This window comes from Girardinichthys multiradiatus, chromosome 3, assembly GCF_021462225.1.
Source record: "Girardinichthys multiradiatus isolate DD_20200921_A chromosome 3, DD_fGirMul_XY1, whole genome shotgun sequence".
In the NCBI taxonomy this organism is placed as follows: domain Eukaryota; kingdom Metazoa; phylum Chordata; class Actinopteri; order Cyprinodontiformes; family Goodeidae; genus Girardinichthys; species Girardinichthys multiradiatus.
In genome coordinates this window covers 32,508,051-32,532,979 of record NC_061796.1, presented here as the reverse complement: position 1 = coordinate 32,532,979, position 24,929 = coordinate 32,508,051, and the positions used below count along the sequence as shown (strand labels likewise).

The 24,929-nt window shown below is 40.6% G+C and overlaps 1 protein-coding gene across 1 annotated transcript in view; it reads right to left on the bottom strand.

Moving 5' to 3' along the window:
• The window catches only part of cicb (capicua transcriptional repressor b), a 49,490-nt gene that overhangs the window by 12,121 nt on the left and 12,440 nt on the right, over window positions 1-24,929 (bottom strand). The window contains exons 3-13 of the mRNA XM_047361414.1: window positions 5,888-6,037; window positions 5,607-5,781; window positions 5,025-5,136; window positions 4,742-4,924; window positions 4,525-4,657; window positions 4,249-4,427; window positions 3,843-3,981; window positions 1,829-1,926; window positions 735-1,731; window positions 516-655; window positions 195-355 (exon numbers count right to left, since the gene is read on the bottom strand). Coding sequence (XP_047217370.1) covers window positions 195-355; window positions 516-655; window positions 735-1,731; window positions 1,829-1,926; window positions 3,843-3,981; window positions 4,249-4,427; window positions 4,525-4,657; window positions 4,742-4,924; window positions 5,025-5,136; window positions 5,607-5,781; window positions 5,888-6,037 — 2,467 coding nt within the window. The remainder of the gene's footprint in view (window positions 1-194; window positions 356-515; window positions 656-734; window positions 1,732-1,828; window positions 1,927-3,842; window positions 3,982-4,248; window positions 4,428-4,524; window positions 4,658-4,741; window positions 4,925-5,024; window positions 5,137-5,606; window positions 5,782-5,887; window positions 6,038-24,929) is intronic.

The following is a 24,929-nucleotide window of genomic DNA, read 5'->3' as shown; positions in this document are numbered from 1 at the left end:
AGAGGTGAAGCAATAAAATAAAGAAAAAAACAGTTGAATGAAGAACGCATTAAAAAAAAAGCCATCTGTTTTTAATAACTTTTATGACTGATACGATGTTTATAATCCTCACGTATGAGCCCACAGATCCTTCCAACTAAATATTCTGTGATACTCGTCTGTGTAATTTGCTGGGTATATTAGAGCTTGCTTACCTAGTAGGTGCAGGCGGCAGAAGTACAGCCTGGGAGGGGGCAGATCCTTGTGCCACCACAGCTGCGGTTCCCACTGTTACTGGGAAGGGACTGGCAGGATGTACTGCTCCACCCTGAGGCAGGTGGGACTGGACTACTGGCATGGGGGCAATCTGAATGATCTAGAGAGGCACACAACGAGAGGGTCAAAAGATAAGTAGAAAATAGAAATGTTTGAGGACCAGCTAAGCATGGATGATACCATGTTAATGCTTCCAAACAAAACAAGCAGCATTACGAAAAGGTTTTCATGCAATTCTCTCCTGTGAAGTACTCTCTGACCTTGCTTCCGGACTGTGCACCGTTCTGGATAGGAAGGGGTGGAGCCACAAGGGGAAACTGCTGGGCAGGGGCTTGGGCCGTCCGAACTGTTGCCACGGGGACAACTATTTTACCCTGGAGTGCTGGAGACTGGGTTTGCACTGACAGAGGAGCAGAAGACCTCATTAGACGTCACAGAGGAAATACAAGACAGTGTGTGACTTGTGATTGAACTGTTACCTCTTGTTCCAGGGCTGACCAGACCCACTGCAGGGCTGGACGTATATCCTGCTTGTAAACCGACACCCTGCTGTTTTTCATTGGCCAAGGACACATGTGTTGGTGGAGCTGTGGGTAGGTTGAAGATACTGGTTGGCTGGCTGAGATTCTGAGGTGGACTTTTGGAGTTGGTGCTGGCAGGTAGGGTGGGCAGGATGTACTGAACTTGTGTGATGGCCTTACCCCCGGAGGGTCCCAAAGAGGAGCCTGGGAGGAACTGGGGCTGAAGGAGGGGTAGGGGGCCATTGGTTTGGCTGTGTGAAGCTGAAACAGCTGTGGAGGGAAGAGCCTGCTGATGGGATGACTGAGGGTGAGGGGAAGGGGTGATGAGCTGCACAGCTGTTTGAGCAGGCAGAGCCCCTCCTAACAATAAATTAGTCACTACACCACCTGCACCTACAGGATTTGGTGATGATGAAGAGTAGTACCCACCCCCTGTGGCTGGAGGCCCAACTCCTGCCCCTGGACCAATCAGAAATTGGGGCTGCTGCTGGGGAGTCAGGGACTTTCTCTCCGGAGGATGCGGGCTTGATGAAAGGCCGCCATCTCTGGGTTTGCTGGCGATTGGAAGTGGTGTGCTGATAACAGGACGCATCACATTTGTCACTACTGTAGACGCCACCCTCACAGCACCAATGCCCAGAGCTTGGGTCGCTCCAAATGAACCTACTGATGAGGATGGAAGCCGTCCAGCTGGAGAAGTGGATTTGAGTGGTTGACCAGAAGAGACAGAGAGGGAAGAGGCCTGCATATTGCTGCCTCCCTCACTCACAAAAGTGTCTTTACTCTCTCCATCACTTCTTTCCTTTCTACTGTGGTCTGAAAACCCTCCCACTCCAGATCTCCCCTCATAACGCCTGCTGCTGGGAAAAGAGGAAAGTGAGACACTCCTGCCATGAGGGGTATGGTGTGAGGAAGACGATGATGCAGTGGAACAGATGACCGGTGCAAATACCCTCTAAGAAAGTGAACAGAGAGGCGTTACAGAACAAAGCAATCAATATGCATGTAGTAAACCCAAAATACGAACAACAACAGGAACATTTCTGGCATACCTTTTGATCATTTTCATCTCCAGAACCGTTCTCACTATCGCTGTCAGTCACACGCTCCTTACACTTGAGGTCTATGGAGCTGGTGGCATAAGGGTCCTCTGTGGAAAAGCAAAATACGCTACAGCTACAGTTGGAATTCCTTGCTACTTATAATATTTGTATATATTAACACATTCTTAGTTATGATTAAGTGTTATAACTTGTAACAAGAAATCAACTGGTGGCCAAAATCTAAAAGTTTAGATCTGACCATCTCTGACCAGCGACAGGACTTTTGGAAACTCAAACATCCAATCTTTTTCTGAACAGTGAACTCACCATAACCAAGGAACCAAACACCAAAGCAGTTTAAATACATTTCAAAGAAACCATTTATTTATATTTGCGAGACGTGTTTGCCGTTTATTCAGCCTGTGAGAGAGTGGGAGGAAGCAAGACTTTCAGCAAATAACAGGAAAGCTGATTAGAGAGTGGCAATGGTGCCCAGTTTCATGCTTATGAGTGTTCAAAATCTGTCATGAAACACAGCAGATCTGGAAATTTTGGCAGTCTTCTGGAAATTTCAGAGTTAAGGTGATGATCTATATTCTCTCAGGAATACACACGGCTCTACCTTCGTGTCATAGCAAAGAACCGGCCCTGAACTGGTTTCGCTTCTACCAGGAATCTTAACTAAAACCAATCTAGTTTCCACCATCTGTGGTTGATCTCTAAAAATCCAACCCTATCTACCTCATAGTGACCCTGAAGGATGTTTCACTCTTCTGTCACTTCTAGACTGGACTACTGCAACTCTGTCTTTACTGGGATGGACAACAGTATTCTGTGTCACCTGCAGCTGGTCCAAAACGCTGCTGCCTGACTGCTGACCCGTAAACGGTGATGTGATCACATTACTTCCATGTCGTCCTCCGTGCGCTGGCTGCCTGTACGTTTCAGGATTGTTTTTAGGATTTTACTTTTGGTTTTTAAATGTTTAAACAGTCAGGCACCTCCTTACTTAGCGGACCTCTTACACAAGCACGCTCTGAGGTCAGGTAACCTGCTGCCTTTTGATGTTCCCAGGACTCGTCTTGTGAGCCGAGGAGACTGATCTCCTACTCGCTGTAAGTATGGCCAGCACCTTGAAGGATTTTAAGTCTCTTACAAAGAGTTTTATTTTTAACATGCCTTTTAATTCAAGTACAGCAGAAATATCATGCTAGTTTTATTAATAGTTTTTATTTTCTCATCTTTTATTGGTCCAACTGCTCATATTCCATTAGTTTTACTATAGATGTTATATTTTATTGCTAATTTCCTGTCTTTTTATTTCTTTAGTTTTTATGGACCTGTACAGCACTTTGGTCACTTTTTCTGAAGCGCTATATACATAAAGCTTGATTGATCGATTGCTCTTTCAGTAATGCTAGCCTTGCTAATTGCCAACATAAGATAGCAAAAACTGTTTAAAATGTCACTCAATCTGTTACTATTTACCATTACGCGTTTTAAAATGGAATAATCCTGTTTTACACCAACTGCGTTCTCACAGCGCATTGGAATCTGTTTCTAATAAGTAATTAATAAAGGCTCATGGCAGGCAGGATAGAAAAGTTTTTTAAATGCTGTTTTTATATCTTCTTATATATCTTTTAAAATAAATCACCTTAAATCACCATTGGCAGGTCAAAGCTTTGCAAAAATTGGAGATCTAACATTGGCAACAACATTTCTATGGTAGAAGTCAATACTGGCCACGTTTACTGTTAAAAATAAAATTATTATAGTTTATCCAAAACAACTCTCATTTCGATCAAAGTTTTTAAAAACTGAAAAAACAAAAAAACAGCAAAAAGTTTGTAAAAATGACATCTTTGAGTTGGTTGATAATCTCACTGTACTATCAGATGCTGTTTCTCCATGAGCTTCTAGAGAGCTACAAAAGATCTAGTGGTACAGGAAGTAGTGAACAGACACTTGGCCGTCTCTAATCTAATGTGGCTTAATGAACAGAGCATGGCAGATTTCTCACCAATGACATCATCATCTCCTTCCTCCTCACAGATGACCATACGCTCTTCATCACTGGTCATATCCTCACTGACCGCCCGCTGAGTCTGAGAGGGTGCAGAAGCATGGCTGGGAAACTGACTCCCACTGTCCCCACACATCTGCAAATCATGACAAGTAGAAGTTGGGAGTTAATGATAGCACATTGTTTTAGTGAGTCATCTTCATAATGTTTGTTTTCTGACCTTTTATGTACGTAAAATGCAATGAAGTCTTTTATGACAACTGCTACAAACATTTGCATTGTTAACATATTCCCGAAAACACAATTGTACAAAATGGCAATTTCCTTGGAAAACAAAAACCTTTGTTATAAAATAAAATCTTAATTAAAAAATATTACAATCCTAACAGCTGTCCTTCTTTACCTGGGCCAGTTCTGTCAGAGCTTGAGTGTTACCCCTGTCGCCCCGCTCCAGGCTGTGCATGGCACTTTGGGAAAAGGCTCGGGGCCGAGTAAGCTGACCAACATGCCCCTCTCCTGTGCTCCTCTCTGATACACCCACCAGACCTGGACTCACACCCTTCATCTCCACAGAATGGGGCTCTGTCAGAAGAAACAATGGTTGTCCAAGGATTAGATGGATAAAAACAACTATTGTGAAAACTGCTCTATTTATACATTCATGATAAGTAAGACCAACCTGTTGATTCGGACATGCTTCTTTCTCTGATATCTTTGTTTCCTGGGACACCTCGACCTTCAGAGCTGGACTTCTTCCTGTCTTTGTTGCACCATTTCCAGTCTGGGTGGGCTTTAAAATGGGCCTCTTTCACCTAAAATATAAAAGTATTATAGTTCCTCATCTATAAAGATATTGAAATACGTGTGACTTTCTGTCAGTAGATTGATCTGCATACCTTGAAGGCCAAGTCATGATACTTCTGTTTCTCTTTAGGTCCCAGAGCATACCACCACTCCCCAAGAATCTTGCTGACTGTCCTGTTGTCCTGGTTTGGATGCCGCTGGTGCACTAATGCTCTATGGCGCTTACTGAAAATCATAAATGCATTCATTGGTCGGCGGATGTGATCCTTCTCCCTCTGAAGGAGTGAGCAGGAAAAGCAAAGCAACATCAAATTACTTATGTAGGTTAAAGAATTGTTGAGAGTTGCATTTCTGCCATAGCATCATAGTAAATACCTTTCCTGGACTGTTCTTGTCTCCATCTTTGGGCAGCGCACTGAGAGACTGAGTACGTCGCTTTACTGGTGATGTGGAGAGAGGCTGCTCTGGTACAACTCCTGGGAGGAAGCTGAAAGATAGGAAAAATATTCATGACTATATATATTACTAAGTATATTCTTTAAAAATATAGCTTCATTAATTTTTCTATCCGGTAATTTACACCAGTTCCCATTTACTCTGTAACTCCAAGATACATGTGCATATTAGACAAAAAGCTCATCTATTTCAAAGGCTGACTTCCTAGCTGCTGCGTTACATAAAGTTTAGTGATAGAGACCAAAGATGGAATGCTTTTGTTCCTATCTGCTTTGTTCTGGCATGCAGCTCTTATGCCCAAATTAGAGCAAGGATGCAAAAAATATCACTCTCACTTACTTTCTGTGTGGTTACACAGCCCCGCAAAAAAACACTACTGTGAAGGCTGGCTAGGACAGTTTTATAACTACTTTAACAGATGGACAATGTGTTGTAAATTTATCCACCTCTTCAAATGTCTTCACCAGCAGAAACAAACAAACACAGAAGAACTGATCTTACAGGTCATCTACATCACTCTCAGTTTCACTGTCAGGCCTCTCCCTCTCTGCATCTCCTTTCTCCTTCTCTGGGAGAGGCTCGTCAGATGAAGGGGGAGGCCTGGAGGGGGTACCTCTCTCTACAGTCAGAGGTGCCTCTACAGGCTCCTGTGACAGCGCTGCCACCCCCTGACAATCTGAGGAAACACAATGCCCAAAGAAAAGAATATAATGATAATCATATAAGAAAAGAACAGAGAATTGAATTGAACTGGTGATTATACAGTTTAAACAACTATTTACCTGTCTTTAGACTGGTTGCTTGAGGGTGGTTGACAGGGTGATGGCCCTCACCAAGATGAGACTGAGCATCTGACTGGGTGGGTGCCAGAAAAGGAACCAATGAATGCCAAGGGAAGACTGGAACTGACCGTGGTTCTACATTGGTCCACACTGCAGAGGAAGAGGGCAGGATTTAGTTGCATCACTACAAGGCCTGTAACTTCATAATATGCTGCAGGGATCTGAAGCTGGATTCAAAAGAAGAACACTTTTTGTATATTTAGCTTGTTTTAGAACCCGTTTCCCTTTGGGGTCCTGTTAACCTCATGCAGCAATGTTCACAACACAGTGGCATTACTGATCCACTCAGTAAATTTCTCAAAATCAGTTTGGAATGTGATAATAAATTACATTTTTATATTCTGGGATTGAGACTTAAGCCCAACACCTGAGCTATTATAGCACCTCCTTCAGAGACAAAAACCGGTGTTTGTTTTTTTTACCCAAAGACTGGTTAACATCTATAAATGTAGAAAACTACCAGCCCTTTCAAAAATACAGAGAAAAATCAGTGCTGGAACAGAAGCCCACTTCTATCTACTAGGCTGGGAAAACGACTCCACACCACAGCAGATGTACAAAAGGACTTTCTGTTCTCAGAAACAGACTGGATTGACAGCAAAAGCTGTTGGACTCACTGTCTGAGCATAAATGAATAAGAGAGCATATAAAAGCTTATCCACAAAAAACATCAAGGAACAAAATGAGTCTCTTTAGGAATAGGTAAGCACTAAAAGACTGCCTTGGTATGATAAAATACAGCAACATCTGTTCAGACTTGGAAAACAAATGCCATGTAACATTATACACAAGAAAATTAAACATATATACTGACCAAACATGCTTAATCCTTGGCGAAGGTACTGTGGATTCTCTGAGGAGAACATAATTGAATATTGGATGTGTCTCCCAAAAAAAAAAAAAAAAAAAAAAAAGAACAACAATGATGTGGTCTTTTACAAACAAAAATCAAGGTAGGACGACATTTTTAATCCAAAATGTGGTGCCGACGGTGCTGGGAAGCTCTCAGATGACGGCATGTGCTTAGTGGCATCTGAACCACTTTCATCCTTTCAGGTCGCGCTCGTCATTCACAATTATTACAACATCATACCTCAGCATGATGATGATTTCAACGATATGACATGGAGAGGTATCCCGTTTGCATTTAAAATACAAAAGTTGAGTCCATCTGGCGTATCGCAGAATGCCGCAATCTTGCGCACAAGAAGCAATGCAACATCAGTGGACAAAATGTGCAGTATAAATGTTAACAGTAAAAAAAAAGACACTATTTAATGAGATTTTAACGACGTAAAGTCGGCCCACAGGACAAATAAATATGACTGAAGGCAAAGATCCAGTTCCCTTTGGTCTAATTACCCCCGATGCCCTCTCTCCGTGTTTGTTTACATTACTACAGCAGCTTGGTCAGGAAGGAGTTAACGAGGCCTCTAGCCCATCCACGGCCTGGGTTACAACATCCACCCGGGAACTACGCAGTCTTTCTGGCCCATGTCAAACTGCGCTCTGCGCTGCATTTTACCTGCAGGCAGGTGGACTCAGGGGGAGACACATGAAGCCCCGGACTCAAACAGTTCAAAGGGCTGATGTAGGACAGCAGTATCAAACAGACTCCTCAACGCTGAAACGAGCAACACCAGGCTGATTAAAGCTGATGTGATTGGTGTGTATTTTTAGTTGTAGGAGTTTAGAGCAGCTTGTTGTAACAGTGTTCGCCCCTTTGTTATCTACTTTTTGGACTTACTAATTCTAACGGGAACACATTGGAGAGGCAGTTTTAGCTGCCTCTGGTAATAAGCGGAGCCTCAAGTGCACCGCTCCAAATTGGACCAACCTCTCGGGAACGCCCCTGGTCGTGCACCCGGCGCACAGACACAGGCAAAAGAAACGCAATTGTTCTCATGTCCCAACTACAAAAGCTGTATTCACACGATCTGACTGCCTAAATAATCCATACACAACTGTTTGACAAGTGCAGCACTTAAAAACAGTGACTTGCTTCCCGTAGCACTGACTCTACTGTATTATGCACCTGTTTTATGCTGTTAATTAGCTATAAAATACAAAATGAGCTATGAAGAAACACCATGCAAAGTAGGTTCAACTGTAAAAAAAAAAAAAAAGCAGGCATGGGATGATGTTGTAAATATGGTGCATTCATCCATCACCCTGTGCTTGCAAGTTCACTATCCATCAGTTTAATCCGACCTATTAATTACAAAACAGAGCTTATTACGGGTTCTAATGAAATTGCTCTTATCCTACCTGGCCAATCTGGCCGCAGACCTGAAACAAGCTACTGATAAGAGTACAACAGCGATAAAACCCAGCGACCACGGTGAAGACTCCTGGCTCCAGTAAGCGAGGAGAAAAGGGAAGGCGGGGGGAGTGGATCGCAGTTGCTTGTTGTATTTTTCTGACTCCTCTGGTCCTCCTGCCAAGGTTTTAACCCAAGGAACGAGAACTCGTTATAAAACTCCCGGATACCGAGTCGAACTCGCCTCCATGGGCTTTGAAAATAAGCAACTTTGGGTTGTAGCCGTTAGAGCAATCCGTCCGTCTGCAGCAGGTTAGCTAACACTTGGTGCGGACGACATAGAAGCGCACTCCGTCCAATTCGTCTAGCAGTTGCCGTTACGAGTGTTGTTTTGGCTCAGAAAAGTCCCCGCATCGCATCTCCGAAGCTCGCAGCTGGAGTTTACTCTTTTATTTTAGTCTTGTCCTCCCTGGTAAGCCTTTCTTTCTCTTTCCCTCCCTCTTCCTCTTGTTGTAAACTAGGCAGCCTGCCCCCCCCGTACCCGTTCCCCCTCCCCTTGCTTTCTCATCCTGTCAACCTCGCCCAGGCTTGTCCCGCCCTCTATACAAACACTATTCAGTTATTGGGTGAAGCCACTGCCTGTCACATGCCACGCGAACCCTGATTGGTTGAACCGTGCGCTGGAATGCCAGTCATATGCAAATTTTACTGGATTTTACCGCGTCCAGTTCTTAATATCTCAATATCTGAGTTGGATTCAAGAATAAACACCACTATGAAAAATATGACGGTCGTTATTCTTTTAAACTCATCTAGAAACCATACATGGCATTTATATACCGTTTCAAAAGTGCTTAGTTTTAGTGTCTCTATCTTTAGGCCCTCGTCATTGGCGAAGGAGACGTAGTAAACCTTGAGTGATGTGCAAAGGAGCCAATCAAACGCCGACACTAAGATTTAGGCCAACCAATGGCTTCATAGATATCTAACAAGATCCCTCCCCTTTACACATCATGTGCTTCAATTCCAATGCCCCTAAAAATCATCTATACGGCGAGGCGCCATTGTATATGGCAAGCCATTGTAACATTTAATTAAAAACCACACCTATCTGTACCATTTTAAATAGCAATAATATTAAAGATGGGATTCACGGCTCGTCAAAGTGAGCCGGATATAGTAGATGCCATTCTGGCTTTTTATGACTTTGTGACTAACCGGAATGTCCTTCCGACTAAGAAAAGCGATTTTATTGATATCTCAAATGTTATCATGGATAATCACGGAATTGTCCATGAATTTTTTTTTAGACATTTGTAGATACATTCTTGCTGGTCATTAATTTATGGTTCTGTAAAAAAATTCCCCTTTTAGCTCTGTCTGTTTTTCTTTTTTGTCAATCCTAATTGTTTCAGATCTTCAAACTAATTTGAATATCTGACAAAGATAAAGCTCTATAAATACAAAAAGTCTTTCTTCGATCATTTTATCTTTTAATGGGCAAGGTTAACCTGAATCTATGAGAAAAATGAACTGCCCTCTCAAGCTGTTGTGTCACTCTTGGCAACAACCACAAGCATTTGTGATTAGTGGACTTAGGCAAGGACAGTCTAAAAACTTCATTTTGTTTTTTGATGAATTCAGAGGTGGACTTGCTGGTGTGCTTCCGATCATTGTCCTGCAGCCCAACCAAGTATCACTTGAGCCAAAGGTCACAAACTCATGGGTGGACATTCTGACTCAGGATTTTCTGTGAGAAAGCAGAATTCATGGTTCCTGATTCATTACTCTAACAAAATAGAGTTTGATTTAGTGATTTCGGGGTAAACAAAGAGTTTTCTTTTATAATGTCCTACTTTATAATTTCTTAGAAAATTGAGTGCTGCTGTAAACTAACTCCAGTATTGCTTATCAAGGTAACAGTAATGACAGTAAGGTAGTCCAGCTGGGCTGGGAATTTTGTCCCAATGTTCTGAGAAATGGAAGATGTATTTAAATCCATTGTATTTCCTTGTTGTTTCTGACATGTGCCCAATCCCCACAGGGAAGCTTCCCCACCTTCCCATGCTGTCTCCATTTGGGGACAATGGCTCTCACTGTGGTTCGGTGGAGTCTCAAAGCTTCAGAAATGGTTTTGTAACCATTTCCAGACTAACAAAGGTCCAAGAGTTAGTTTCTCGTCATTTCTTGATTTTTGTTTTTAGATTAGGACATGATGTGTTGCTTTTGGGATGTTTTAGTCTTCTTCATGTTGTCACACAGGTGTGTGGCTAGAGAAGATGAACCTCCATGGGGCAGGGTAGTTTGAGGTAATCCTTTTCTCCTAATAAATGAAATCATAATTTGAGAATTGCTTTTTATAATCAATAAGGATCGTTTTGTCTGACATACCAATTCATCAATGGATAGCTACAAAAACGTTATGGATAGTTCAGAGACCATTCTATATAGTCCTAGTTGTAACATTTGAGATATTAACAAAACTGCTTTTCCTAACTGGTCCAAATAATTTTCTTGCTAGTCAAAATGTCATTAAGGATGTATTCATACCAGGAAACTCCTTTGGTCCGAGCAAAAACGGACTTTATTTTTTCCGTTTGGCGCAGTTTGCTATCACATTGTACTGTTTGCAAGTGAACTATAACTTGTAAGCAAAGCCATGTGTGTGGTGATCGCTGTTCCCATTGGACAGAAATGACTTGGGCAGGACAGAGCACAGACTCAGAAATGGAGGAAAACTTGCTTAATGCGTCTCGCGCCTTTAGATAACTTTGGAGAATTATTTTCCACTTTAACACAACATTGCTCAAGAGACTGCTCGTACTCCCTCTCCTTCATCTTCTTGCTAAACATGAAAAACACCACTGCATTCATGTGTGTCATTTTTATAAGTTGGGTTATGTGTGCATCTGCCCAAATACCAAGGAGGCACAGTTTCTCCTCGTTGTTCCAGGTCTGTCTGTCTGGATCATTGTTTGTAGCATCCCTTCAGTAGCGTTAGCAACACTGAAGGGATCGTTTTTCCCATGCTGTCTGCTCTTTAAGTCCAAAAAGGCATATGTTTCCTGTAGTTGGGTCATTTCGAGGCCGGTTTATATTAACACCAAAAGCGAACTGCACCAGAGTCCAATTGGAAGCAGATTGAGACCACCACTAAATGTGGGTCTTGGTCTGGTTGTTTGGTCCGGACCAGGGTTCGGATGAGGGTAATCACCAAGGGGGGAAACGAGCTCTGGTCTGTTCAAAGTGGACCAAACTTGGCACATATTTGACTCAAGTAGTAGTAGTTTTGTTTTTGCTATCACATTAAATGTTAGGAGGCATGTTATATAACTGAATATAACACAATTAATGTTTCTATATTTCTCGATCATTTGAAAATGTTCATTGTCTGATTTAAAACTTACAGGCAAATCAAGGACACTGGTGATGGCTGAAAAGAGAGTGAAAATGGGTGGAACAGGCAAAGACTGGAGAGGACCAGAGGGTAAAAATAGAACGAGAGTCATTTTCAGCAGGAGAGGTGGAGGGGGATGCTGGAGAGAAGAGGGGTGTGGAGAGAAATCAGCTTGTGAAAACAGAGTTCTCTTAAACGGAGGTGGGGGGGCAAAAAATAGGACAGGAGGGGGAGGAAAGGGGTGGCATTCAAAGCTATCTGTGTTGTATAAGAGATGGGACAGAAAGAAAGCTGACATGTATGTATGATACTGGATGAGTCAAGAAGTCCTGTTCAGCCTGACTCATCTTAGAAAAATACAATTCTGGGAGGGATTTGGTTTCCACTAAGAACTAGTCAGCACATCAGGAGTGATATCTGACCAATAAGACTGAGAGAGCCACTGGCAGCTGCTGCAGTCAGTAGTAAAAAAAAGTTAACTCTTGAGGTGCTGACTGGGCACTTCTGGGTATTTGGGTTGCTTCTTTGACTTGAAAATGTAGTCAAAATCTATATTTTCATCCCTGCAGCTTACCAGAGGAACAAGAAACAACAGTTTCATCCAAAGTAAAAAGCAGCATCTTTACAATTTTGCTAAGCCGTTTGTGTTTTCATGTTGGTGACATCAGCAAACTGAACAATACAGGATGACTCTAGTTTCCTTATGATGTGTAGAAAGAGTTAAACCTTAAGGTGTTAGAAGAACAGAGGTCTTCGAGAGTAAGAGATTAAAGCTTATCAACCACAATGAGCTCTCAACTAGTCAATCCAGCAAACACAGCATGGTAAAGTTGGAAAGCTTGACACAGTGAGTCAAAAGCAAAGAGGGTGATAGAGGGCAGGGGTGGAGATGAGGTTATTACACTCACTGCTCAGTTGTTACAGCCCGAATAAACAGTACAAGCCCTTTTTAACAAACCGTTTCAGTGGCTTTCAAAAATATTTATGCATCTTCAACCTTTTTAGTGTTTTACACGTTACAACCACAAACCTAAATGTTTTTTACAGGGACACAAAGTAGGGGCGTTACTATGCAGAAAAGGTAAAATGCTACATTGTTTAAAAAGTTTTTAACAAATAGAAATCTGAAAAGTGTGGTGTGTTTTTGTATTCAGCCCCCTGAGTCAACACTGTGGAAACACTTTTTGAAGCAATTACAGTTGCAAGTCTTTGAGGATGTGTCTATACCAGCTTTGCACATGTAGAGAACAGTGACGATTGCACTAAGACTGCAAGAGAAGCTCAGCTTCCCCTAAAATGTCAAAAAATAAGTGAACAAATATATACTGTTGTGTGTACATGTCTGACTAAATATGCTCAACCTTTGTTCAGAATCAGCTTCTTATCACTGGTAATGACACGGCTTTCCTCTCACTCATTCCCGCAGCTTCACAGTGCTTTAAACAGTGAGTTCAATAGCGAAGCAAAAATGCTGGGCTTTGTCCCGCCAATCGGACGCTCAGCGTCTCTCGGGGTCTATGGGGCAGTGGGCTGGCCTCGGCTGGCCCGGACGTTCAGCTTCTGCATGATTATTGGATGATCTGTCTGAGGCTGAATCCCTTTTTGATTGACAGTGAAATGAGCAAATCAGCGAATCAACGATCTTGAAATTCAGCTTCCCCTCCTTGAAAGACCAGCATCCGCCACTGGTAGAGAATGTTTCGCCTATTCTTCGCAGAACAGCTAAGGCTCAGTCGGATTGGATGGAGAGCATCTGTAAATAGCAATTCGTAAGTCTTGCCACTGATTTTTAATTTGATTTAAGGTCTGTAGTATGACTGGACCATGCTACCACATAAATATGTTTTAATATAAACCATTCTATTCCAGCTATGGCAGTGTGTTCAGGGTTGCTGTTCTCTTGGAAGGTGAACCTCTACTCAGTCTTTAGTCTTTTGCAGCCTTTAATAGGTGTTCATTCAGGATTGGTCTGTATTGGCATTTCACACATAGTCCAAAACATTCAAAAAGGAATCAGTTTTGCCCCATTTGAACTGCTGATTGCTGCAGCTACTCCAGAGTTACCAAGCCTCTTCTTTATGGCTCGGATTCATGCTGCTCCAGTGACTTTAGGAGGGCTATCATTTCTCGGTTTGCAGTAGGGCCATACTCTTTCCATTTTTGGATGATAAATTGAACTGTGCTCAACAAGGTGTTCAAAGCCTGAGTGTTTTATATTCTAATCCTTATCCTGAAGTTATTAAAAAAGCTGTGTTACAACAGTTAAATATCTTCTTAACAATGACCAACCCATTTGTCTCCTTCCAGTCCGGTTTCAGTGCTCACCACAGTATTGAGACTGCTCTTGTCAAAGAGTTCACTGACATCCACATAAAAGTAGACTGTGGAAGAACCACAATGCTGGTATTATTGGACCTCACCACAGCATTCAACACTGTTGATCACAGTATATTACTGGAGAGATGGAGAACTGGGTTGGTCTTTGTGGTACAGCACTTCACTGGATTGACTCCTACTTGAAGGACACAGACTTTTTTGAGGCAATAGGTAATTTAACATTGGAGTTGACAAAAATCACATGTGGGGTTTATCAAGGGTTCATCTTAGGGCCCTTCCTATTCAATATCTACATGCACCCCAGCTCAGATTATAACAAACAATAAGATAAGTTACCATAACTACGTAGATTACACACAGTTCTACATTACAAAGAAACCCAGTGACTTGAACCCATTCAGGTGCTGGGTAGATGCATAGAACAAATCAGTGTGTGCATGTGCCATACATTTCTTCAGTTGAAAAAAAAACAAGACTGAAGTAATCATTTTGGCCCAAAGAAGGAGCGATCAAGAGTCAGTGTTAGAAACCACTGATCAGGCCCAAAATCAAGGCGTAGTGATGGAGACCTGAACCTTCAGAGGTACATAAATACAATCACTAAGTTGGCCTTTGATCATCTGAAGAACATTCCTAGGATTAAAGGACTAATGTCCCAACAAGATCTTGAAAAACTTCTAAATGTGTTTATCTTTAGTTGAATTTATTACTGCAACAGTGTCTTTGCAGGTCTGCCTAAAAAGTCAATCTCACAGCTGCAGCTGACCCAAAACCCTGCTGCTCACTTCCTCGCTAAAGCAAAGAAAGTAGAGCACATCACCCCAGACTTAAAGTCCTCACAATGGCTCTCTGTGTCTAAGAGAATAGGCTTAGCAATAAAATTCTTTAAAGTTAGGGTTAGGAGGAGCTCTGTTGTTGTCATATCAACCTTCCAGACCACTCGGGTCTTCTGGTTCAAGTCTACTCTGCATCCCCAGAATCAGAACAAACCATGGGGAAGCAGCATTCAGTTCTTATGCTCCATTAATCTGTAACAAACTTCCACAAAACTGCAGAAATGCCATTAATTTCAGTCTGTAGTCCAACTTGTCTTTACTTACCTTTATAATGCTAAAGTAATGTATTTTTTATGTTTTATTTTGATGTTTTTATACTGTAAATCACTTTGACTTATTTATTTGGAACTGGCCTAATCCTGCAGTAAACTTTATCCTAACCATTCTGCTGTGTTCCTTGGCCTTTATGATGCTGTTTGTTTACTGACGTTCTATAACAAACCTCTGAAGCCTTCGAAGAACAGCTTCAATTATACTGAAATGAAATCACACACAGGTAAACTCAGTTTAGTAATGAGTTGAGTTCTGGTTGCAATTGCTTGCACAGGATTTTATTTAAGGCTATCAGAGTAAATGTGGCAGAACACCTCAGTTTTGTTATACGTTAGAAAATTGAAAAACCATCTATTATTTTCATTACTACTTGACAGTTATGGACCACTTTACATTGGTTTATCACATAAAACACACTGATGCTTGTGGTTGTCATGTGACAAAATATGGAAAGGTTCCAGAGGTATCAATGCTTTTGACATACACTTTATTCAGCTCAAGAAGATTTTTAACCAGGTCTAAAAACTACATTATTTGCTATAAACTGAATATGTTTTAAAAAGGTAAGGTGACCATTTTGACTAATAAAGGCAGCTGAACAGAGGCAAGCAGGATGAGAAGAATCAGATAACTGCGTGTGCATGAAGACTCAACGTGAGATGATGGTGGGAAACCACAGAAACATCACACTTAGTCATTTAAAATAGAGATAAGTCATGACGATTTGTGAGAAAACAAACAAAAAAAAAGGTGTGAAGAGAAACAGTGAAAGAGAAATTCCCCCTGAGCTAAGCTTAACTTGCTCTCCTTGCCACCGTGCTGGCGGTGCAGTATTTGTGTAGGTGTTCAGCAGCTTTTATTGGCTGTCTCCTCAGACATCATGCTTCTAAAGTGCATGTGAATGCATGTGTCCAACCCCCCCTTTCCACCCATCCACAGTTACATCTGTCACACTCGTATGATTTCACAGAAGAAACTTTTCCTCCACTCCCTTTTTACCTTCACTGGCACCGTGCAGGCAGAGCATGGCTTTCGCTCGCTCTCCCATCCCTTCTCTCTCGTCCTTTCATTCATCTTCCACCCCTATGCTCTGTGCCTCTCCCTCCCACAGCCAACCAATTGCTGCGTCCAATTATAACTCAATCTACCGGTTCTTTTGCAGTTACCATGGCAACAGCAATGTTGGGTACAGGCGCCGATGTTGCCCTGTGGTCACCGGTTTGCCAATCACTGTGCATTTTTAAAAATAAGCTAAACAAATAATGTTAAATAGTGTGTGAACGGAGAAATGGCTTTGCAAAAGACATGTCTTCATACGGCGCTGACTCTTCTCGGGTTTAACTATTCTTAAAAATCATAATTCGGTCACAAATGACAGCTTGATTACTGAGAAATTAGGAAGCAGGAAGGGTAGTTACTGAATAGAAGACAATACTTGCAGCTTTTAATGCTGCTTCGTTCAACATGTAATCATCAGTGAGAAAAATATGTGAAGCAAAAACTTGAGGTCAGTCTTTAAAAACCGTGGTCCTTGAATCCACTCTGTGCTGCAACTTGTAATGTAGGCTTTCAGCCATCTGGGGGCACTGCTGGACTGCAGATAAATGGCAAAGAACTAGGCAGCATCAGAAAACTAGTGCAAAGACTGAAACTGAAGATGCAAGGAAACAGATGAGAGTGAGATGACGACGATAAAATGATTCAGAAGCAAAATACCAACTGTTTCAAACTTATACACAAGAAGTACAATAAAACTTATCTTCTGAGATAAGAGAACGTGAGGTTGAGGTGATTTCTGTGGAACAGGAAAGCAACACAAATTTGTTTTAACTTCTCATGCTTGTGCTCAAAGTCTTGGAGCCACCTCAGACCAAGAAACCCCTGTGTAGTGGTGCATTTTGAGAACCTGCTATAAGTATGTCTCACCTAAGAAGAAAATAGATTGTTTGTAGCACACGCCTTTTAGAGATAAGTGTTGAGGGGAGGCTTCACGTATGCTTCAGTGCATGTCTAGATGGCTGTGCGATCCAGATGTGGTTGTTGCCATGGCCAGGGAGGATATGCAGGGCTTTAAGCGTTACATAAAGCAGGGGCGGGAGGGAGTGGGGATGTTATTCCCGGGTATCCGTATCCGGGTAGATGAGGATGAGGAGGGCGAAAGTGGAAAGGAAGGGTAGCGAAGCCACTGCAATGCGATGAAGGGAAGAGTTAAAAGTGTCATAATTCTTCAGAAAGAACCCCCCGCCCCTCTCTCTCTCTCAAAAAAAAGAAAGAAAAAGCAGAGGGAGGGATGCGTCCAAGTGCAAAAAAGTGTATTCACGTGTACTTAGGAGAGTGTGACATGTTTACCCAGTGTTCACCAAACTGTGTGCAATTGCTTCAGTTTGGGAGCAATTCAATGAGACACTATAAACTCTGAATTTTTCTTAAGACCTAAATAAAGCCTCTCTATCAGTTGTGTTTATTATTAAGACATACGTGAATTCCTGTATAATGCTACAAGTGCAATTCATGACCTGCTAGAGATGTTCATTCTAATGATGGAAATGTTAACATTCAACACAGTTCGCCAGACTAGTTGCGTCTTTTCTTGTTTTTAATCACAACACACACACACACATGTATATATATATATATATATATATATATATATATATACACACACACACACACACACTTCCTTCATTAACTTCATTGTTCTCAATGCAGAATGCTCTGTATGGTATTAGTGAAAGAACGTCAAAACAAGATAAATTTACGCTCACAATTATTCATACACCTCAGCAGATTTGCATTTAGAGTGCCCACTCAGATTCCTGACTTTAATCTGATAGAGAGTCTGTGAAGAGCGTTAAAGATTAGTGTAATGGCATGGAGGCCTTCCAGGCTCAAACACTTGGAGCACTTCACAAAAGATGAATTTCAAAAAACATCAGTGAAGACCAGCAATCATATCAGCAATTTATTAGAAGTGCTTGATTGCTCTATTACCTATAAAGTCTTTTCAATTGATTAGTTAAATTGATTTATTTTTGTTAAAAATGTAAATAAAACAGAGAAACAAATATCTTCAAAAATGACAGCCTTTGTACAGCACATTACATTTTGGGAGATGCCTTCATTAACAAATAAAAATAACTTTAAATCTAGAGCTTTCTGGAATTGAAACAGTAACTGGCTTTAACTATATTTCCTAAATTTGTGTTGATTATAAGTGTTTAAATCCTTGAAATAAGTACTTCACTTGAACACTTCAGTCATTGAATAATTTAGAGGAAACCCTCCGATAATTTTGAATCGTCCCTGCTGCTGGGCGATGCTGTCTGAAACGGCCGAAATGCAACAAGAGCGTCTCGTAATGTGTTGGTGTGTGAACACGTGGGAAAGAGCTGAAGTCCCTCCTTGCTGAGTGTGTGTGAGAACACACACACACACACACACACACACACACACGCACGCACGCACACACACACACACACACACACACACACACACGCACGCACACACGCATTCATTCAGGGACCGCTGTTTCTGTCTGTGAATATTCTGTGTTATGTACAAGCAACATCAGCATGATGTTTGCTGTGTTACCATGGCAACAGACGTTTTGGCGCTCACACTTCATGTCCAGTAATCGGTGATTGACATTTTGTTACTCTGTCTTCCACACACACGCACACACACATGGAGACATACATGCTGGGTGACACAGGTGCGTGACACCTTAAGGAAATGATCTCATCCTTTACCTTTTCCCCCCAACGATTTTCAATTCTGTTCATCGGAATGGTTTTTTCTTTTAAAGTGCTGGAAAGGGTCAGTCCGGTTATTTCAGGGGACTGTTTGTGTTTTTTCAGTTTTGTATAATTAAACACAAAACACAGCAAATTCGCATTTATGCCTTATGTGCCTCATACACCACTGTGTTTATCAGCTTAATTAAAAGCTATTTATTTTGCTTCATTTTTTTGACTAACATTTCTACCTGACAAAATATTCTGCACATTTATTCTAAATATATTGTCATTGTCTTATGCTTTGGCTGTATTGAAATTAAAATAAACATTTCTTTAGCAGGTCTGACAGATCTCAAAGAATTCGGAGTTAGAAACGCACATCATAGAATAATTCCATCCCCTACGAACGCCGCCATAGTTTTCTGGCATAAATCAGGCCAAATTTATGCTGATGCTGACACTGAGTGTCAGTGTGTGCTCTGACTCACAGTCATTATCATTACACAATAATAAACACATATTTCTAATGACATTATATCTGGGCTTAAGAGATCTCAAAAGAACTTCTGCATAAATCTTTGGATGCCAATTTCATCTATTGTTTCTTTTACAAAGAAAAGAAAAGAAAATGAAGAAGAAAACAGTTAACATTTCAGGAAAACAGATATTTGCAAACATTAATAAATTGTTTACATTTTGTCATGGCACATTCACATACTTCAGTGTATTTTATGGGAATGCCACATGATAGATGACATTTGTATTCAGCCCATCTGATTCAATAATTTCAATAACACCACCTTTTACTGTAAATAGAGCTGCAAATCTTTTTCGATACATCTCTATCAGCTTTGCTTATCTACAGAAAGACTTTTCTGCTATTTCTTCTTTGCAAAATAGGCCCAACTTGGATGCAGAGAGTCTGTGAACATCAGTTTTTATGTCTTGCCACAGATTATGAATTATATTTAGGTCTACCACACCATACCACTTTATGTCTAAGGCACTTAAAAAACACAACAACAGCTGACCAAAGAACTGTATAAAATGTAAGAGAGAAGAGGTATAAAACAACAAAACAGCTGTAAATTAATACATACGAGCTATAGAAAAAATGAAATAGTACAAGTACATAGAAAGGCAAAAAAATTAAGACACCAATGCGAACTCAATCTGGGTTAAAACCCAAGAAGAAAATGTGTGTTTTTAAATTAGCTTTAAAAACAGCAAGAGATGGAGTCTGCCTGACCTCCAGCAGCAGCTCATTCCACATTTTAGGAGCTAAATCTGCAAAGTTCTGTCTCCTCTGGATTTATAAAATGTCTTCAGGACAGTCACCTGTTCAGCCGGTCTACAAGCACGCAATGGCACGTAAAAACGAAGGAGCTCAGACAAATAAGAGGAAAAGTCAACGGAAGGGATACAGCTGAAGCCACTGGATTTAAAAAGCTGGATTAAAATTAAGGACATTCATGTGCCATGCGTCCCCTGATGTCAACAAGACAGTCAAGGAGAGGCTGATTAGAACCAATATGTTTTAAAAGGAAGTAACCTTGATATTTATCAGCATATAGATGAAATGGCACACAATGCTTTCTGAAAATAGCACCAAATGGCACCAAATAAAGCGAGAATAGAAGACCAAGAAGTGATCCATGAGGTTCCCCCAAGGGGGAGGGCAGCAGAAGCAAAGATAAAATCATCCATCATGACACAGAAACTCCTATGAGAAAGGTAGGACCTACACCACTGCAGAGCTGTGTCAGTGAGGCCCACCCACTGCTCCTGGCTGGAGATGAGAAGGCTATGGTCCACTGAGTCAAAACAGCTGTTATATCTAAAAGCACGAGTAAAACACAGTTCCCAAAATCCATCGCTAAAAATATGTCATTAAAAACTAGGGCTGAAACAATTAATCAGATTAATTGTTTATTGATTAATCGTTTATTTAAATAATCTGCAACCAATTTAGTAATTGAATAATAAAACATGCTATTTGCTGAAAGAGCAACCCACTCAGAGCAGTTATTAGGCCAAACTTGTACAAACAAATATATACATTTAAGATGAAAAACCTTCTTTGTCTTCAAATGTCTCTATCCAGAACTCAAGTGGCAAAGCTTTAGCTTCACCTGGTTCAAATTCTTTTAAAAAATCTCCAATTAATCACCTTTTGCTATCCGATTATTAATCGATGAATCCGAAAAATTGTTAGTTGCGGCCCTATTAAAAACCCTTGAAAGAGCAGATTCAATACTGTGATACGTTTTAAATCCAGATTGCAACACTTCCAAAATGTTATATTCATCCAGGAAGGCCTTCAGCTGGGAGTAAACAATTGTTCCAAAATTTTGCACAAAATGGTAACTTGGGGAAGCAGAAGTATCGAGACCAGATTTCTTCAACAAGGGTTGCATCACAGCATGTTTAAAACTGCTTGGCACTAGACTGGAGGTCAAGCTAGTGTTAATAACATCAAGGATAGTAGACAATAGTAGGAAAAACCTCCTTAAGAAGACATGGAGGAACAACATCACAGAGGGAGCCAGATGGTTTCATACAGGAAACCAGTTTTCGCTAGAGGAAAGGGAAATAGCTTCCAGTGATCAAAGACAGCAGCGCTGGGGACCTAGATCATGGGAGGGAAGAAAAATACTTTCTAGCACATGAGTATGTTAAACCATTCCACTGTGGCTCTGGTTGTATGTTTGGGGTTGCTGTTCTGCTGGAAGGTGAACCTCGACCCCAGTCTCAAACCTTCTACAGCCTCTAACAGGTTTTCTGCCAGGATTGCTCTTTATTTAGCTCCATCCATCTTCCCATCAACTCTGACAAGCTTTCCTGGCCCTGATGAAGAAGGCATCTTTAAAGCCTGATGCTGCCACCACCGTGTTTCACAGTGGAGATGGTTGGTTCGGGGTGTTTTATATATATATAGAACATCATGGACAATATACAGCATTGTCCATGAAGGCCAAACATTGAATTATGCCTCAGCTGACCACAGGACCTTCTGCCCCAATATTTGTGGCAAACTAAAGAGGGACCTCTTGTGTACTTTTACTTTAAACAATTCAAAAATACTGCTACTTGCCCACAGAGGCCAAATTTGTGGAGTGCAGAACTAATCTTTGTCTTGTTGGCATTTTCTCCCATCTGAGCAGCGGATCTCTGCAGCTTCTCACAAGTTACCATGGTCGCTGTTTCTCTGATTCATGCTTTCGGTGCCCTGCCTGTCAGTTCAACTGAACAGCCATGTCTTGTTAGGACTGCAGTTGTGAAAAACTCTTTCCATTTTTAGATGATGGATTGATCATTGCTCTGTGAGATGGTCAAAGCTTGGATATTGTTTTATAACCTAACTTAATCATGAACCTCTCCATAACTTTATCCCTGACTTGTCTGGTGTGTATCTTGGTGTTTATGATGCTGCCTTTTACTATTGTTGTCTAACAAATATCTGAGATCTTTCACAGAACAGCTGTGAAACGGCATAACCCTATTCACTGATCTCGTGATTTGAAGGCAGTTGGGGGCACTGGATTTAATTTTGGGATAAAACAGTAAAGGGGGCTGAATATAAAGGCATTCCACTCTGATTTTATCAATATTTACAACATGTTGAAAAACATGCATTCTTTTCCTTTCACTTCACAGTTATGCACCACTTTGTGATAGTCTATTGCCATATTCCACTAAAGTACACTGTATTATTCAGGAAAAAAAACACTTGTTGTTTTTTATGATATCTTATATTATTATTCACATAACATTGAAAATACTGAAACATCAAAAACCACAATAAATTATTAATTGCCCCCATTTTCAAAAGCTGATAAAAATACACAAATATAAGAATAATACCTGCACATTCTTGCAACAGACCAAATGTGTAATTGGACCACATGCGCTCCGGACACGCATGCAGCAAAGCATGCAAACACTCACACAAAGAGGTGCCATTCATTCATTCATTCGGCGTCCCTACAGCTGCAAAAAAGGGATCAGTAGAAGAAGCGTATACTCAAAACGACACCCCTTCTTTGCTCTGCCTGTCCACCTCTCTGTCACACCCCTGAATGCCTACACAACGACCGGGGCAAAAACAGCGAGGGCAAAAGGTTACGTGAATCAAACCGATTGACACCATGTGTGTATAAGTAACAGACCTGAAGATAAGCTGGTGACAAATAGTGTTCTCACACTCATATGTACACCCTCTATAGTACATTCCCCCAACACCGGAGTTTGAAAAACATTTTTCACACACCCACACAAAACAGTAAAACTTGCAGTATATAAGCTGCACACACCAACACACAATTCAGAACAAAACCACTTCGATACAGCTGGAAAATGAGGCTGCTTACACCCTGTTTCACTATATAGTTACTATTAAACAAACAAGACATATGAGAAAAAGAATGAGTCGGTGGAAATAGTTTGCAGCGAGTAAGAATTGCTGCTGGGGTTAGGGAGTCGACCACACAGACACATTTTAAAGATAAGAAGAAATAAATAAAACAAAACATTATTTGAGTTATACTTTTTATCCCAGCTGCCGTATTCAGGAACAATTTCCCCCATGCTGGTTGTGATCTAAACATGTTTTTTCAGCAAGGCACAAACAAAAAAAAAATGGGGGAAAAGGCTTTAGCTGGCCTACATACAGTTCATCTAGCCCACACGTTCGTTTTGTCCCTTAATATTAAATTCTTGTGTAGCACTAATTTTTTACGTTTTCCCCCTCAACTCTTCGTTAAAAATTATTTTCATACTATCTGCTCTTTTCTCTATTAGTTTCTATTACAAATCCCTGCTTTTATTCCTGCACAGTATCTCGGGTATATCATGAGACAAAATTACTGCTTGGTAATGGCTGGAGATATAAGAGGAACCCTCCACTATCTGCAAAGCTAATCCTTTATAATGTGGAAGTTAATCCCTATAGAAAACATATGAAGAAATGCGGTGGTTATTATTATCAGGGTACATCCAGCTTTTTAGGATTTCTAAATTTTATGGTTTGAAGTCCTATTAATAATAAGATGTGAAGGTCCTTTTGCTGTCCCTCTTCCACCTAGTGCTGTGCACTGCCAGTCAGGTGGCTGAAACAAGGCTCTTACACTTTTGCCTCACTTACAAGAGAAACATTTTTTTAGAGTGGAAATACTTCCAGTTGCAAAAAAACATAGCTATGGTGTAGATATTAAAAGAGTCCCACCCCACAGTCTCATTAACGTACCTCTGGTTTAAAACTACAGGTGGAAAGCTCTGAGCAGCATGCCTGTTAAAAAGCTGACTGCAGGCACTCTCCTGACTAGATAGACCAACAACATATTCAGCTCATTACATTTATGACACTCTACAACATGCAGATCAGCAAAAATGTATAGTACTCTCAACACTAACCTTGAAAAGAAAATAGAAAATGTAGCTGATGTTTATGATTTATGTGTATTAAAACCAAAATAACTGAAGAAATGTAAGAGGTAACATTATTTTTTACTGCAATTATCAATATTATTTCAACAGTAGTAATACAAAATGTTGCTTTTCTATTTAAAATAAAAGTAATTAGATTATGTTATACATGTTTATTCAAAATATTTGTGTTAACACTAGAATAACGTAAAACCGTTTTTACTTAAGGTTGTCAGAGACTGAAAATCTAGTGTCTAATCTGATGAATTAAGAACAACACAGCATAAAGGTACCGGCTGGTATTTATTAATTAAAAATAAATTGTCTGAGTTTGTTTGTTTGGCTATGTGTGCAGAACAGCAAAAAAGGAGAAACCTATAAAACTACATTTCCCTGCTAAGCTTTCACATTATACAAAAGGCATTTCTCTGTACCTCTGGCTTAATGTGCGAAGATTTTTTCCCCTTGGTACTTCTTCCTCTAAATTAATCTGTATATTTACCATAGTTCTATTAAACGTCACTATCTTAAAATAATGACAAAATAATATAATTATTTCTGCCATCTTATTGAAAAATGCAAGTTCAAGGCCAGTTAAATATTCTGCACATGATAATAATGTGTGTCACTAAATACAATACAAATCTACAAAGAAATGCAGCTGTTACAATGAATTTTAGATGTAGGAAAGTGAAATAGGATTTCTAAAATATATTAG